Genomic DNA, 17,343 nt, shown 5'->3' on the forward strand with positions numbered 1-17,343 from the left:
GTCCACTGCTTTTTAACATATTTATAAATGACCTGGAAACAGGAGTAATGAGTGAGATGATTCGTATTTCCTGGTGACACAAAGTTATTCAAAGTTGTTAAATCACAAGATGATTATGGAAATTGCAAGAGGACCTTACGAAATTGGGCGACTGGGCATCTAAATGGCAGATAAAATTTAATATGAGCAAGTGCAAAGTGATGCACGTAGGGAAGAGCAACATAAACTATAGTTATATAATGCAAGATTCCATATTAAGAATTGCCACCCAAGGAAAGGATCTAGGAATCATCATTAATGATATGTTGAAATTCTCTGCTCAGTGTGCAGCAGTGGCAAGAAATAAAATAGAATGTTAAGAGTTATTAGGAAAGAAATGGAAAATATTATACTTTTGTTCGTTCCATGGAGTGACTGCACGTTTAATACTATGTACAATTCTGGTCTCCACATCTCAAAAAAAGATATAATAGAGTTGAAAAGATACAGAAGAGGGTGATGAAAGTGATAAAAGGGGATGGTGCAACAACTTCCCTGAGAAAAGGCTAAAGCGGCTAGGGCTCATTAGCTTGGAAAAGAAATGGTTGAGGGGAGATGTGATAGAGGTCTATGAAATATGAGTGGATTGAAATGGATAGATGTGAATCACTTGTTACTCTTTCCAAAAATACAAAGACTAGGAGACATGCAATGAAGTTTCTAAGTAGTACATATAGGGCTCAGTGGCGTAGCCAAGGGTGGGCCCAGGCCCACTCACTTTGGGATCAGGCCCATCCAGTACCAGCACACCTATGATGTGGCTGGCAGGGATTCCCAAGCCCCACCTGCTGAAAACTCCTGCATACCTTGTAAATAGCAGATCTTCGCCTGCAGCAAGCAGTGACTGATACATACTTCTTGCACCGGCCCCACAGCCTTCCCTCTGACGTGTTTCCGCCTATGCAGAAACAGGAAGTTGCATCATGAAAAGGCTGTGTGGCCAACATGAGCAGTGTGTATTAGTTTCTGCTCACTGCTGGTGGAAATCTGCTATTGAAAAGGTATGCGGGAGAGGGGGGATGTTTGAGAGACCATATGGCATGCAGCTGAGAGAAGGAGAGACCAAATTACCTGTGGGACGGGGCGGGGCTCTTCTGCCCATCCATCTTGGGCCCAGGCACACCCAAAATTGTGTGTTTGGCGACGCCCCTGATAGGGCTAAATGCTATATATAGTGCCTGAAAATTGAGCCTGAAAATTATGCCTGGGGAAAAAATATGCCTAGGCGTATTCTGTAAAGTATGCCTAAATTTTATAGAATAGGCTTACATTTCCACATGATATATAGAATAATGCCAAGTGCCTCTCCACACTACTAAATATAGTCATGGCTATTTATGCCACATTTTACTTGGCATAAATCCTGATGACTAAATAACGTGCAGAATGTGTGTATTCTATAACAACACGCATACATTTTAGAAATGCTCACGCCCCATCCGTGGCCATGCCCCTTTTTCAACTATGTGACTTAGAATTTAGGCGCTCCAAAATACACTTAGCGAGTTGTGCATGTAAATCATAATACCAATTAGTACTGATAATCGATTGTTAACTCCAGTTATAGAATATGCTTCGATTTCTGCATGGAAATTAAGGCACCATGTATAGATCCCGGGGATAGAGGGGAATTTAGAAATGCTGCTTAAAAATCATCACTGGAAAAAAATCAGTGCTAAGCAGTAATCTATAAAGGGCGTTGCAAGATGAGCACTCATTATGGAATTGTGCTTAGAGCTGATTCTCATGCCTAAAGCTGAGTACCAGTATTTATGACAGCGGAAACCTGGTGTAAATGCCATTTTCTCTCTATGTGAGAGGTGTGGTAGCCGTGTTAGTCCACTCTTAAGGTTATCAATAGAAATCAAACAAAATAAAACATGGAAAAGAAAATAAGATGATACCTTTTTTATTGGACATAACTTAATACATTTCTTGATTCGCTTTTGAAGGTTGCCCTTCTTCGTATTGTTAACATTTACCGATCTGACGAAGAAAGGGCAACCTTCGAAAGCTAATCAAGAAATGTATTAAGTTATGTCCAATAAAAAAGGTATCATCTTATTTTCTTTTCCATGTTTTATTTTGTTTGATTTCTATTGATAACTCTCTATGTGAGAAAGTATGACGTTGTATTGAATTGGACCTCTTCCCTGAGGAAGTAACAAAATTTGGCCATGTCAGTGGAGGGTCTCACTGCGTTGGAAACTGCTGCAAGTTAAGTGGTGTTAGTCGCAAAAAAGTTTTATTTATTCATATTTTTCCAAAAAAGGGTTTTAAAACAGTTAAAATACTCGATCGATGAAGATTTGCACAACATTGCCTAAAATGTTTGAATAGCAATGCTGTTGCTGTGAACTCTGATGATCCTGCTAAAAATTAATGAAAGTACTTTAGTATCTTGAAGTGATATTGATACTGCTATGTGAGATATGTTTTAATAGAAGCTGCTGGGAAGTCATCATTGTAGTGACACATGACCCATGGTATTGTGGCGTGTAAATGGCAGTATTATATAAAATTGCATGCAAATTGTTAGAATGTCCCTGACCTGCCTTTGCCCCTTCCCTGGCCAAGCCTCCTTACGAGTTGCTCGCTGAGGGATTTAAGCGCAGATATGTGTGCAAATCCAAATGAGTGCCAATTAAGTGCAATTATTGATAAGGCCTGTTAATTCATACCTGATAACTTGTTAATTAATTTAGTTACATGTGTATCATGGATCTGAGCTGAAATTTCGGTGATGATATTTCACCACCATATATAGAATTCAGGGGTTAGAGAAAATCAGAGAAAATATGTTTTCACTCAGGTGGTCTTTTACTAAGGTGTGCTAGAGTTTTTAGCTCACACTAAAAATCAGCTGGCGCTAAATGTTGAGATGCCCATTATATTCCTATGGACGTCTCAGCGTTTACTGCCAGCTAAAAACACTAGTGAACCTTAGTAAAAGACCGCCTTAATGTGTAATTAAGCTCTGGAATTTGTTGCCAGAGAATGTGGTAAAAGCAGTTAGCTTAGCAGAGTTTTAAAAAGGTTTGGACAGGTCCCTAAACCAGTTTTTTCCAAACCTGGTCCTGGAGGCACCAAACCCACAATGGATATTCATGAAAGAGATTTGCATGCAGTGGAGGTAATGCATACAAATCTCTCTCGTGAATATTCATTGTGGGTATCCTGAAAACCTGACTGGCTGAGGTGCCTCCAGGACCAAGTTTGGCAACCACTGCCCTAAACCATTATTAAGGAGGACTTGGGAATATCCACTGTGTATTCCTGGATAAGCAGCATGAAATCTATTTTACTCTTATGGGATCCTGCCCATATTTGTGACCTGGATTAGCCATTGGAAACAGGATGCTGGACTTGATAGACCTAAAGATGTTTATGCAATTATGTGTATGTACTTATACAACACAATACAAGAGTGTGTAAGCTTTTGCAAGGCACTATAGAGTGGAATGATATGTTACAAGAAGGTATACACATGCCACTTTCGAAATGCACCTTAAGAAGCCATTCTTAAAACTGCTGAAAGTCTGTAATGCTTCAGATTTGTAATCACATATTTACCGCAGAAAGCAGAAGGGCTTTTGTGGCTGCTGGAGTCTCAGATGCAGTTGCACTAATACTAGATTGTTGTTAGTTTGATCGCTTTTGCAGAATTTCCATCCACAGCATAACAGGAGAATTTATTGTTGCACAGAATTTGCTATATTGCCCTATCTAAAAGAAGGTCAAAGCAGTTTACAAAGGTAATAAAATCAAAGCAAATAAGTGCCATAAAATTGATAGAACTGACCTTAACTATTCATTCACAACAGAAGAAAATAGAACAAATTAAGGAATTGACAGTAAGCTTAAGGAACTAAACTGTCTCCCATGTGCTCCTGCAACTTACTTAGAAGCACAGGGTACAAAACCATATGCCAATTCAAATTAAAATGTTTTGTTGAGATTTAAATATAAGGAATGACTGTTCTGAACTAATATAAGGATGTAAGTCATTCCAAAGATGTGGGGCCAAGAGGAAAAAGGCCAATATCCTAGTTGACTCGTAATATGCTTTCCTTGGCAATGGAAGTACAAGGCAACGGGCATCAAGAGAACGAAAAGTTTGAGTGGGTGTGTATGGTATAGTCTTGTAAATGCCGACAAGTAGGAGGGAGTGTCCAAATGATAAGCTTTAAAAGTGAGACATAGAATCTTAAATTGTATCCAGTATTGGATAGGAAGCCAATGTAGAGAACACAACAGTGGTGTCACATAATCGCTTCCTTGTGCGTGGCAGAGCAGCAGTGTTTTGTAATGATTGCAAGCAACATAATTGGTACTTAGGGATCCCGGAGTAACCCAAGTTCTCTGCTGAAAGAACAATGTATAAGCTAGCAGACATTTTCTTGTAGGTCACCTGCTTGTCAACAGATGATAACCATGATGGAAGATAGAAGAAACTTGCAACTGAGTTCCCAAGCTTCAGTCTAATACATCTACTCTTTAAAGGAATTCTTCTCTTTACAGAATTTAAAATAGTACTATTCATATTTTCCAAAACATCACCCAGAATGTTTTTTTTTTTTGTTTTGTTGATTCTTTTTCTACATTTGATCTTTTGGTGTTGCTGTTTCTGGGCTTCTGATGCCATTTCACACAGCAGCATATTGATGCATCGTGTCATTTCTTCTGGCTGTCAAACAGTACAAATGCTAATATCCCTTCAGGGATAAAATGTTGGACATAGAGGAATAGCATATTTTCCTATATCAAGAAGTAAAGAGGGAGCAGGGAAATAGTCAAATGGTTAGAGCAGTGGACTGAGAACCAGGAAAGGCCAGGTTCAAATCCCTTGTGACGTCTCATGATCTTGGGCAAGACACTTAACCCTCCATTGTTTGAGCTTCAAACTTAGATTGTAAGCCCTCCAGAGACAGGGAAACACCTACTGTACTCGAATGTAACTCACCTTGAGCTACAGTTGAAAAAGGCATGAGCTAAAATCAAAATAAATAAAAACAAGAGAGCAGTGGTGTTCCTAGCTTCTTTGCCACCCAAGGCAGGTCATGCTGCCCCCTCCCCTGGCACTTACCTCCCCCCCCCCCCCCCCCCCACAGCGCATTACCTGACCTTTCCTCCTAGCAAGAGGGGGTGTGGAACAGGCGCGCGGCCGTCAGCTCTGCCAGTCCCCTGCCCCAGAACAGGAAGTAACATCAGAGGAGGCAGGGGATGACAGAGCCGACAACTGCACGCCTACTCTGCGCACCCCCTTGCTGCCTGCACCCGATGTGGACCTCCCCCAGTGCCCTACCCTTGGTATGCTACTGCAAGAGAGATAAAACTGATTTCATTTGACTGCCCTCTCCAATATGTCCATAAGTGTCTTCCTGATACTGATATTTAAGGGCAAATCTGACAGTGGGAAACAATAAGCAGAACCATAATTACTTGCACTCATACAGTTTTCTGTGCATGTTGTGAGTTTTATTTCACTAATTTGTGTTTCTAATAAAACATTAAAAAATATTGCTTATGTCCATACTTTTCTTCTTATTTTTGAGCATTCTAAGCCTTTAAAAGGCTTCAGCTAGGCCCTTCCTTGAGTTACATTTCTTCATTTGGGGGGATTTTAGATGCTGTACCCAATAAAACTAAATTGTGAACAGTTTTTTATAAGCAATACATATTAACAAAAGTTACTCTTATATTTTCCTATATCAGGAAGTAAAGAGGGAGGAAGCTATGACCTACACAGGTATCCACACTTTTTTATTCTCCTCAGCAGCTTCTTTCCAAATAATTGCATGATGCAGACCATTACAACTAATGATTTTGCCCATTCTACACACAGCTTAGCTTCTGATGCATGCAAACTCTAACACATCCTTTGCCTGTCAGCAGCTGCAGATCTGCCAGTTTTCATTTAACTCTGCTCATCTTCACAGCAAGATTTCATGCAGCTTATGTGGTTGTGTTTAATGTTAAGGGTAAATGAGACAACTATGTCCCTGAAAAGATCTTTGTAACTAAGCCGCTTAATGTACTCATCAATTAATCTGGTCTCCAAGAAAGTGTGAAGTCACTTGCTAACAGATTCAAAAATTGGAAAGCTCCTCGTTCTTACGGTGCTATATGTGCTGGCAAACAGCATTGATTATTGTTTCTAGTTTCTCCTCTTGGTGTGACTGTATAGTATGAGTATGAAATCTTCACTTCAGTCATTGACTGTAAAATAACATATCTCCATGTGGTGTTTTTTTAAAAATGTTGTGGTGTTATTGGTAGGTCTATCTGCCATCTTATACCAATACCACAAGCAGACTCACGTCTGTTAGGAGCTGCCCATAACAATTAAAACTGATGATAAGTTAATATTATCCACACTAACCCCCTAATTTTATATAAGTCGCCAAAAATTGTGTGTGCAGATTTGAACGTGCGTCCAATTTGCATGCGCAATTTAATTGAATAACAAGCCAATTAGTGCCAACAATTGGCTTTCTAAAAAACAATTATTGGCACTAATTAGATTTAATTGCAACTTCAGCACATACATTTTAGCAGGGGCTCCGCGCCAAAATTTTGAACGAAAAAACCAGAGGTGTAGAAATGGGAGGGTCATGGGCGGGACAGGAGCGTTCCTAGCATTTACATGTGTTATAAAATACAGGGGATACACGTACAATTTAGGCACAATACATTTGCACCACATTTCAGTTGGTGCAAGTGGCCAAGTCTAATGTTAGGCACAAGTCCCGAGCATATGCGCTATTCTATAAACCGCACCTAACTTTAAGCAAGGCTTATAGAATAGCACTTTTTTTGGTACTGATTGTTTTCAGCACCATATATAGAATTCACCGCTATATAAACCCAAGTAATTTGTTTTAAGCCTTTACATGTACTGGTATTCTGTTAAGATCTACAAATTTTAATACTTTCCTGCAAATACTTTCTGCTGTTACTTTTTTTTCAATAGATCTTTCAATAGAGATTGTAGAGCTGTGTTATATTTTTTAACTGGTATACCAAAAAGGAAAAAAAAAGCCCAGGGAAACAATAAAATGAAAAATGTATATTAACTTGGGATATATTTAAAAACCTGCACAAAAAACATTTTATATTTTCTTTATAATGAAGATTTAAAATTTCAACAAGGAAACTACTAGCAGTCTTATTTTCGAAAGAGAAGGGCGCCCATCTTTCGAAACAAATCGGGAAATGGACGTTCTTCTCCTAAGGTCGCCCAAATCGGCATAATTGAAAGCCAGTTTTGGGCGTCCTCAACTGCTTTTCATCGCAGGGACGACCAAAGTTCACGGGGGCATGTCAGAAGCGTAGCAAAGGCGGGACTGGGGCATGCCTAACACATGGGCGTCCTTGACCGATAATGGAAAAAAGAAGGGTGTCCCTGATGAGCACTTGGCCGACTTTACTTGGTCCATTTTGTCTTTTGACCAAGCCTCAAAAAGGTGCCCGAACTGTCCAGATGACCATTGGAGGGAATCGGGGATGACCTCTTCTTACTCCCCCAGTGGTCACTAACCCCCACCCATCCTAAAAAAAAAAAACTAAAATATTTTTTCCAGCCTCAAATATCATACCCAGCTCCATGACAGCAGTATGCAGGTCCCAGGAGCAGTTTTACTGGGTACTGCAGTGCACTTCAGGCACCCAGGCCCATCCCCCCCTACCTGTTACACTTGTGGTGGTAAATGTGAGCCCTCCAAAACCCACCACAACCCCACTGTACCCACATCTAGGTGCCCCCCTTCATCCCTAAGGGCTATGGTAGTGGTGTACAGTTGTGGGGAGTGGGTTTTGGGGGGAGTTTGGGGGGCATAGCACACAAGGTAAGGGAGCTATTTACCCCTGGACTTTTTTCTGAAGTCCACTGCAGTGCCCCCTAGGGTGTCCGGTTGGTGTCCTGGCATGTGAGGGTGACCAGTGCACTAATGCTGGCTCCTCCCATGACCAAATGGCTTGGATTTGGTCGTTTCTGAGATGGGCGTCCTCGGTTTCCATTATCGCCGAAAACCAGATGACCATCTCTAAGGACGACCTAAATGTTGAGATTTGGGCGTCCCTGACCGTATTATCAAAATGAAAGATGGGCGCCCATCTTGTTTCGATAATAGGGGTTACCCCTCCCCTTTGCGGGACGTCCTGCGAGGATGTCCTCAGGAAAACTTGGGCACCCCGTTCGATTATGCCTCTCTAGGTCTTCCTAATTCATCTTTTCAGTATTGTAGCACACCATAGTATGAGAACAATTCAAAATCCACTTGTTTAGTGGCATAGAGGTGCGTTTTCGATATGATGTCTAAGTCCAACGTCGGACATTTTGCTCAAAACATCCAAAATTCAATTAGGGAATATAGCCATTTTCAAACCAGAAAAACATCTATCTTTTTTTTTTTTTTTTTCGAAAATGGTTATTTGCTAGATGTTTTTGTGCTCTGTACGTTTATCTTTTTGGTCCATTTTCGTAAAAACAAGTCCAAATGAAAAATGCACAAAATCAAGCCATTGGGATGTAGGAGGAGCCAGCATTCTTGCCACATAGACATCCCAGAATAGCAATGGGCATACTAGGGGGCACTGCACTAGACTCAAATAAATACCCATCTCATTGTTGCTCCCTTATCTTGTCTGCTGAGCCCCCCCCCCAAAATCCACTAACCCCAACTGTACACAACTACAATAGCCCTTATGGATGAAGGGGGCACCTATATGTGGGTACAGTGGGTTTCTGGTGAGTTTTGGAGAACTCGCAGTTTCCACCACAAGTGTAATAGGTAGGGGGAGATACAGGCCTGGGTCCACCTGTCTGAGGTGCACTGCATCACCACTAGATTACTCCAGGTCAGTGGCATAGCCACAGGTGGGCCTGGGTGGGCTGGGGCCCACCCAGTTAGAGCGAAGGCCCACCCAACAGTAGCATACGTTTAGCGGTAGCTGGTGGGGATCTCAAGCTCCGCCAGCTGAAGACTTCCCCCCGATGGTAACGAAAATGCTACTCTCCATGATACCGGCACCTGTGCATGCTCAGTTTTCAGCGCATGCCTGCTGCAGACTGCCAAAGTGGAAAGAAGCATTTTCCTGCCAGCTGAGATATATTTTTGGTGGTAGTTGGGGGTGGGGGGGGGGGGGGGAGAACACTTGGTGCCCACCTACTTCTTGCCTAGGCCCACCCAAAATCTGTTGTCTGGCTACGCCCCTGCTCCAGGTACTTGCATGCTGCTGTGCTCTAATGGACCTGAGTACTACATCAGAGGCTGGTAAGTAGTGTTTTTAATCACATTTTTAGGGGATGGGAGGAGGTCAGTGACCAATGGGGGAGTAAGGGGAGGTCATCCCTGATTCTCTCGTCATTTAGGGCACCTTTTTGTGCCTTATTCATTATAAAAACTGGTCTAGTTTTAATCCTGGATGTTTTTGTTTTGTTCCATTATGGCTGAAAAACGTCCAAGTGTTAGGAACAGGGCCGCCGAAAGGGGGGGGGGGCAGGGGGGACTAAATTCCCCGCGCCCGGGTCTCCAAAGGGGGCCCGGCGCCGGGGTCAGGCTGCCAGTGCTGCAGTTCCCGGTCTCACCTGCCTGCCTCCTCAGCTCCGGGCCCCCTGCATTCGAAGCGGCAGTCACAGATCGCCTCCCTTCGGGCCTTCCCTCCCTTTGTCCCGCCCTCGCGGAAACCGGAAGTTACATCAGACGAGGGCAGGACACAGGGAGGAAAGGCCAGAAGAGAGGCGATCTGCGACTGCCGCCTTGAATGCAGGGGGCCCGGAGCCGTGGAGGCAGGCAGGTAAGACCGCGCACTGCAGCGACGGGGGGAGCGACAGGGGGCTGTGAGATATTAGCTTCTAATATATGCTGCTGTTTCATTGAATCCACACTGACTTCCACCATTGCACTATTTTCTGTTCCACTGGCTGCCACATAGCCTGAAAGAATAATAGATCCACCCAAGCTTAAGAGTCAGCAAGGTGTTTTTTTTTCAAATGCTTCACCTTTTCTTTTCCAAATATATCTTATGTGTTTGTGGCTGAACGGTTCAATTGTGTTTCACCAGCTGAAAATTCATGAAAGACAATTCTATAACTGGGTGTATGAGGTTACACATGACTTGTGCGTTAAGTATCACCTTAATTGGCTCTTATGAACACACATACACAAGGTACTATTCTATAAGGCTGTGCCTAAGTGTTATATATATATATATTTATTTATTTATTTATTGCATTTGTATCCCACATTTTCCTACTGTATGGCAGGTTCAATGTGGCTTACATATTGCTAAAAAGGCGGTTACAAAATTTAGATTTGTAGAAGTCTAGTACAAAATACAGAAGTACAATAAACGCTTAGGTTGATATATTAGCATATTGAGAGAGGTCAATATTATTGTTTTCCATTTCTGAACTTTTCATGATGTATGGCGGTGTGGGATTAGGCAGATTCAGGGGGAAAGACTTCTTGAAAAGATGTATTTTCAGGTTTTTTTTTAATTGTAGGTAGTTTTCTGTGAGTTTCAAGTCTTTGGGTAGTGAGTTCCAAAGTTGTGTGCCTATAAAGAAAAGGCTGGTGGCATGTGAAGATTTGTATTTTATACCTTTGTAATTGGGGTAGTGAAGGGTAAGTAGGTTCTTGCTGTTCTCGTCACGTTTCTTAATGGTAGATTGATAAGTTCCATCGTGTAATCTATAAGCAACGTATGCATTGTAAAGAATACTACCAGTTCTGCATTTTGCATGGTGCACTTATGTGAACCAACTTACATTAGCCATTGATCTGTCATAATTTGACATGTCTAAATTTCAGCATGCCATAGCAGTTGTACACTAGTATTCTGTAACAGCTTAGGCACGCCTAAGTGCCATTGTAGAATTCGCACTAAGCCTGCCCCAATGTGGTGCCCCTTTATTTCAAAACATTTCAAGCTTTATTAAGTTTTTGTTGGGCATATTTTAGACAATAACTTTTCTGATGCAAAAGATTTCTTTCTGATAACTGTCCAATGCAGATGTTGTTGTGTAAGCAATGCTGTACTGTGGACCTGTAGACAACCACTTCAGTGATCTGTTGGTTCTTTCTTGCAGATCTGAAAACTTTGCAGAAATTTTCTTGGTCTTTCAGATCCTATCTTGATTTTTTTTCTAATTTGTCCACTAAAGAATCCTCTCTAATATTTAATAATTACGTATTACACCTAAATTTGTTTATCAGCAGATGTTGGTTTAACCATCTGCAAATCTGAGTACCAAACAAGAAAACTAGCTATCATGAAATGTTCATACATCTCAATTCAGTTTGCATTTGCATGACAGGATTCTAATGAGACAAGTATGTATCAACTTTCAACTTGCTATAAAATGTATAGGATCTTTAGGTGGCATGCTACATATGTTGAGGTAGAATGAAAACAATTTTTTTTTTGTTTCTAGAGAACTATGGGATGGATGGGAAGGCTAAATTTCCAGTATTCAATGAGAGCACTGATGGGAAAGGAATGGAAGGTATACGCAGTGTGAATGAAAGTTTATATGACTACAGATACAATTATAGACTTAGTTTGGATGACTGGACTAATTACTTGAAGGATGTAGATAGAATGTTTGCACTGCTGAACAGTTATAAGCAAAATAACACTGATAAGATGAGAGCTGCTCAAAATAATGGACTCTCAGATGCATCACAAACACCATTCACACTGGCAATCATAACCTCCGCTGAGTCAGATGAAGAATCAAGCGGTGTGCCAGTAGAAAGACAGCCTACTCTGCTGACAGACTTTGGAGCCACTGGATCAATCAGAGCAACATTTGGTAATATGAAACTTGAATTCAATAACAATAGCCCTGAAAAAAGTATTTTAAATTCCACACACTGGAACAACAGTGAAGCTGAAAATTGGATGAGGCCTAAAGGAACAGACAGCTATGAAACAGAATTATTTGAGAATACTGTGTTGGAGCTGGAGTCTAGACATATCTTCATTCTTCAGCAAATTAACAATCTTCAGAAAGAACCTAAACAGACTGACAGACATGCAGAAAATATTTTTGAAGATCAGATTTATCTTCCTGTTAGCTTAAAAGGACCCATTGCTCATCAGACTGTAAATGTCTCTACTGTTGATCTTTTGATTGGTTCTAACAAAATGGATACCCTGTTAAGCAAAACTGGGCCTAATCCTATAGAAGATTTGTCCTCAAAAGTGCATCTAGAAGGTAGTGCCTCGTCTCCACTTTCTTATGATTAGATATCATTTCGTAAAGTCTCTGCGCCTTACTCAAAAAGGACGTTTCCCTACTCTGTGCCTCTGGAATAAAATTGCTGTTGAATAAGTTCCTCTGTGTTAATACTTCCAATCTGAATTCTATAGGACACGACTTAACATTCCATTTTAAGTGGCGCTTCTGCGTGTTTGTGTGTATCTCTGTCTTTCTAGAGCAACAATTTTCTCTAGCTCTAGAAAAAGAGAAATACAATAATTAACCAAGAAACTAGAATTCCAGAATGTTACATCTGAAACAAGTCAGTGTTATATTAACAGTATAATAAAAAAATATATATTTTGGGGTTCAATAATTGCTTTCCTTAAAGGATTTTACTTGTATTTTTTAAAGTATTTATCTCCTGTGAATATTTCTTCCATCAGTTGTGATGTAATTTTTAGAAGGTGATTTTAATTTCTAACCACTGGAATTTATTAATATTGCAATTTTGAAGTAAAATGTTGCACTTTTGGAATCTGTATGTCATTAATCAGTTTTATTTTTGCATTAACTTCCTTTCTATTTACAGTACAAGTTATAAAACAATAAAGCAGAAACACACGCAAAAAAGAGGTATGCAGCATGAATTCTGCAGTAGAAAAATGTTAGGTCATTTTATGGTCGTTTCAGCAGAAGCATGCAGATGGCACATTTATGTATCTTTGCTCCTTATCAGGAAAACAATTGGGCAAATTTAAGTGTCAAACTGAATTAGGACCAGAGAATCCAAGGACTCAAAAAGTTCATAGAAATTTGAAAAAAAAAATGTATTTCAAATCTGATATGATTATTCTGAAAGTTGATATAAGAATGGTGTAGTAATTCAAGAAATGTAAAGTGGATAAAGGAAGTAGGATCTTAGTAAGTGTTTGAAACTCTGAATACATGTGGCACAAAAGGTCAGAAAAATAGGCTAGCCATAGTACAGTATTGTTGCATGTCCTACAGCTGTTTATAGTATTTATCTATCAAGTGTTTCTTCCTCTTGAATTTATTTCATTATGTTGAACGGTATAATGCAAAACCTGTATGCTTGGAAAACTGGCATCTAACTTTGCAAGTAAAAAAAGGTTTCAATTACCTCATACAGGGGCCCTTTTACTAAGCTGCATAGGTGCATACGCACGTCCTACATGTCTCAATTTGGAGTTACCGTCCGGCTACCACATGGTCCAGGCGGTGATTTAATTTTTTACGTACGTCGGCTATGCGTGCCGGAAAATAATTTTTATTTTCCTGCATGCGGCGGAAACCGGACGGTAATAGTTATTCTATATGCATAGAAGATTACCGCACGGTTATTGCGTGAGACCTTACCGCTAAGTCAATGGGTGGCGATAAGGTCTCAAACCCAAAATGGATGCGTGCCAATTATTTTGCCACACATCGATTTTCGGCAAAAAAAATTTTTAAAGACCTTTTTTTACAGGTGCGCTGAAAAATGGATCTGCATGCCCAAAACATGCGCCTACACTAGCGCAGCCCATTTTTCAGTGCACCTTAGTAAAAGGACCCCACAAAGTTAAGATTATGTCCAGTTTACAGAAAGTTATTTTATATGCATACCCTTGTTGTTTGTATCTCCTGCAGACATTTTCTTTCTCTGTGTATAAAGGCAGCCGTTTCAGACTAGCATCCTGAGATACTTAAGGCCATTAATATGTGACCTTTATTGTGATTGCTGTAAATATGTTAACATGAAGTACCTATTTCATGTATGGCAGGGGCTGAATAAGAGAACAAAACATATTTATGGACATGAATAATGCTATTTGTAAATAGATTTCAAGTTATTTGAATGCAGCCTGCATTTTAAAGTCTTGTATAGTATTCTGTGATACTTTTATAAAACAATTCTGACTTCAGGAAAGTCATGAAGCAGTATTTCTCGAAATAAAATATGTTTAACTTGACCAACCTCAGTGGTGAAAAGAATCAAGTTTCCAAGTCAAACCAATGCATGGTAATCATGTTAATAAGCTGTTTTCTAAATATTTCCCCTTTTATGCACAGCCTTAAGGGGAACCTTACAAAAAAACTGAGGCACTATTAGATCCCATGTATGTTTTGAACTGCATAGCCTGGGTTGAAATTGTTGAGTACCTTTTGAAGAAAATTATTATGAGATTTTATTCTCAAGAAGAACCTTTATAAGGGCTAAGCCATTTGAAAGAAATCTTCTAACTACAACAGATGTTAAAATCCATAGGGTTTATTCATTCAACATAGGTTACACCTCAATCGCAAAAAAGGACCCAACACGGGCCGTTTCGGCATAAAACTCTTCTTCAGGGGTCCTATTCCTATGCTTGTTGAAATAAATAAATGATTGCAACCCGATATTGAGGATAACCAATCCAATGTTCCGAGTAGCAATGACATAGAAATGTACAGAACGGATGCATTCAACCTAGAGCAAACAGAGATGGGCTGGTGGAGATGGATATCATTGACACACAATGGTCAGCAGTGTCATGCCTCACCTAGGAAGATATCTGGCAGCTCTCTTTCAGCTTATTAGAATCCAAAGTGGGCCCAGCTTTAAAAATAATGAAGACCATTGTTTTAGAATTTGAGTTTCTGTCAGTAGCCCTCAGAGCCATCCAGAATGAGGATTGGAGTCTTGTTCTTCTACTCATCTGATTGCTGACAGCTGTTCCGGAGTACTGTGGTTATCCACTTTGCCTGACCTTTCACCTATATGCAATAAAAGCTAAGTATTATAATGATAACCTTTCCAGGTGTATATTTGCACATATTGGAACTAGGAAAAGAGCAGTGAGCAGCTGGCCACAATCTGCATCAGGTAGGCACTTGGAGCCACATATAGAAGCAAGAAAGGCATCAAGCCAAACAGAGCAGTGCAATTTTGTTTATAGTTCTGTGCTTGTGAAGCAGTGCTAGGCATACACCAGTGTCCCTGGCTCAGAATATCTACACCAGTGGTTCTCAACCAATGTGTCATCAAGAACTGGGAAGTGTCACCCAATATTTGACACAGACAGCAAGCCTATGCTTTCCTTAATAACTGCATGTGCCTGCAGGCTGGAGAGAGAACAAAGCAGAGAGCCAGATATTTAAGGACCTCATAACTGCTCCCTAATTTTCCTGTTCCCCACCCACAATGATCACTATTGCCAACTTAGTATTTTGGGTGGGCGTGAGCCCAAAGTTAACTTGGATGGGCTCTCACTGTGGATATATAAAATACAGGTTTTTTTTTTTAACCCTTCTGTCAGCCCCCTCCCCCACACATCCAAAATCTCTCCCTCTCTCCCCAATCATCCATCCATGGACCGGTAACTCTGACCCCCTACCACCCCTCCCAGGTAAACCTTAAAGGTGCCTCCGGCAGCTCTAGCAATTCATTTTTACTGCCTGTGCCAGCCCAGCAGGCTTTCCTCTGCTGCGTCCTGCTAGTGAAGAAACAGGAAGTGATGTCAGTGAGAGTGGGACGTGACAAAGGGAAGCCTATGGGGCCAGTACAGGCAGCAAAAATGAATCACTATGGCCGCCAGGGACACCTCTAAGATACACCAGGGAGGAAGTTCAGAGACAGGAGCAGATACCAGGCCACCAGCAGAAGACAGTGAGAGAGGGAAGTGTGTTGCCACTGCTGGGTGGACCTGTGCTCACAAAGGCCCACTCATAGCTATGCCACTGGTTGCAGGTCTCCTTCCCCACTCTCAACTAGCAATCAGTACTACTACATTCTGAACCTACTTGTGCTTCAAGCACAACCCCTGCTGCCACGAGTCCAGGCTAGAAATACTGCATCCTGCTTCTTCCCCATGCCACAATAACTGCTGCCAGACTGGTACAGAATTGAGGAGTCTAGTTCCCTCCCTATGGCCATAGACATTGCTGGCTAAAGAGAAGGAGGAGATGGACTGAGAAAACCTACCTGCTGCCTTTCTCTTTACTACCTCTGATCATTGGATGCAGAGGATGAGTTTTAAAAGGGGGACTAGTGGGGAAAGGGATGTTGAAAGGGGAAACACATAGGTGTAGAGAGCAGGAGGTGGGAGAGAGAGCTCAGAGAAATGGAGTGAGCCTGCAGGATATGAAAGAGAAGGTATGAACCCAGTGTAATGGTATCACTACAGGCTTGACAAGTGCTCCCCCTAAAAAAATGGATTGCAGGGTTGAAATTAGGTGGGACAGAGATGAGGGAGAACAGAGGCACAGGGATTAGGTATGGACTCAGGGGACTGGGTAGGAGTGTGGAGTCGGCAAGCACCAAGTGCCGATTACCACCGAAACCGGTGTGCGTACGAGGAAATAAATAATTCATCCACGCATTATGGACACACACCAAATCTGAAATTACCACCAGGAGGGCATGCTGGCCTGGCAGTAGTCTCATTTGGGTACGCGCTATACGAACATAGAGCCTACTGCTGCTTAGTAAAAGGACCCCTAAATGATTTGTAATTTATTAATCGTTTATTCCTTAATCTAGCTTGGCCAGATCAGGGCAGTTTACCCTTAAAATACATAGCAATACAAATTCAGTAAGTGGAAAGGAACTCCAAATGACCAGACAGGAAAGACCTAACAGCAATCATATCAAGAAATCACTCCCACTGTCTAAAAATCTTCCCAACTGCAGTAAAATCAGAAGATCCTTACATCTGAAACACTAGTAACATTAAAAGCCTGACAATAATTAACTTTAAGCAAAGTCTTAAACTTCTCTATCATCATCTCTGCTCAACTATATTTCGGTATTCCATTCCATAATTTTGGTGCAAACAAGAAAAAGCTCTGTCTCTAGCCTATTCCTGCTTTATTTTAACCCTAGATGGGATTGTCATTCTAAGATCTTGTGAAAATCTTAATGCCCTACCTGGAATATAGGGGGACCATTAACAATCTTAAATATGTTGGCTGCAGCTTGTACTATGCCTTATGGGTCAACATCAATATCTTTTAAAAAAAATTCTAAAGTTAATGGGCAGTCAATGATAATGCTCATACAATGGAGTAATATGATCATATTTATGGTTACCACCCAACAAGCATATTGCCAT

At 40.9% G+C, this 17,343-nt stretch overlaps 2 protein-coding genes across 5 annotated transcripts in view; one reads left to right on the plus strand and one right to left on the minus strand.

Annotated features, from left to right (window-relative positions):
- SULF1 (sulfatase 1) overlaps nt 1–13,671 on the plus strand; it is a 317,465-nt gene extending 303,794 nt beyond the window's left edge. For 3 of the 4 annotated variants that reach the window (XM_030215333.1, XM_030215349.1, XM_030215340.1), the window contains one exon: nt 11,477–13,671. In XM_030215333.1, the coding sequence (XP_030071193.1) occupies nt 11,477–12,294 (818 nt within the window). In that variant the 3' untranslated portion in view covers nt 12,295–13,671. Of the gene's footprint in view, nt 1–5,754; nt 5,789–11,476 lie in introns of all 4 variants that reach the window. The other variant, XM_030215358.1, reaches the window with a different exon arrangement.
- Nucleotides 13,672–14,930: 1,259 nt separating this feature from the next.
- The window catches only part of SLCO5A1 (solute carrier organic anion transporter family member 5A1), a 123,625-nt gene continuing 121,212 nt past the window's right edge, over nt 14,931–17,343 (minus strand). Inside the window, exon 11 of the mRNA XM_030215373.1 lies at nt 14,931–15,007. Within this exon, the coding sequence (XP_030071233.1) occupies nt 14,942–15,007 (66 nt within the window). The 3' untranslated portion in view covers nt 14,931–14,941. The remainder of the gene's footprint in view (nt 15,008–17,343) is intronic.

Source organism: Microcaecilia unicolor, chromosome 1, assembly GCF_901765095.1.
Source record: "Microcaecilia unicolor chromosome 1, aMicUni1.1, whole genome shotgun sequence".
Taxonomy (NCBI): Eukaryota; Metazoa; Chordata; class Amphibia; order Gymnophiona; family Siphonopidae; genus Microcaecilia; species Microcaecilia unicolor.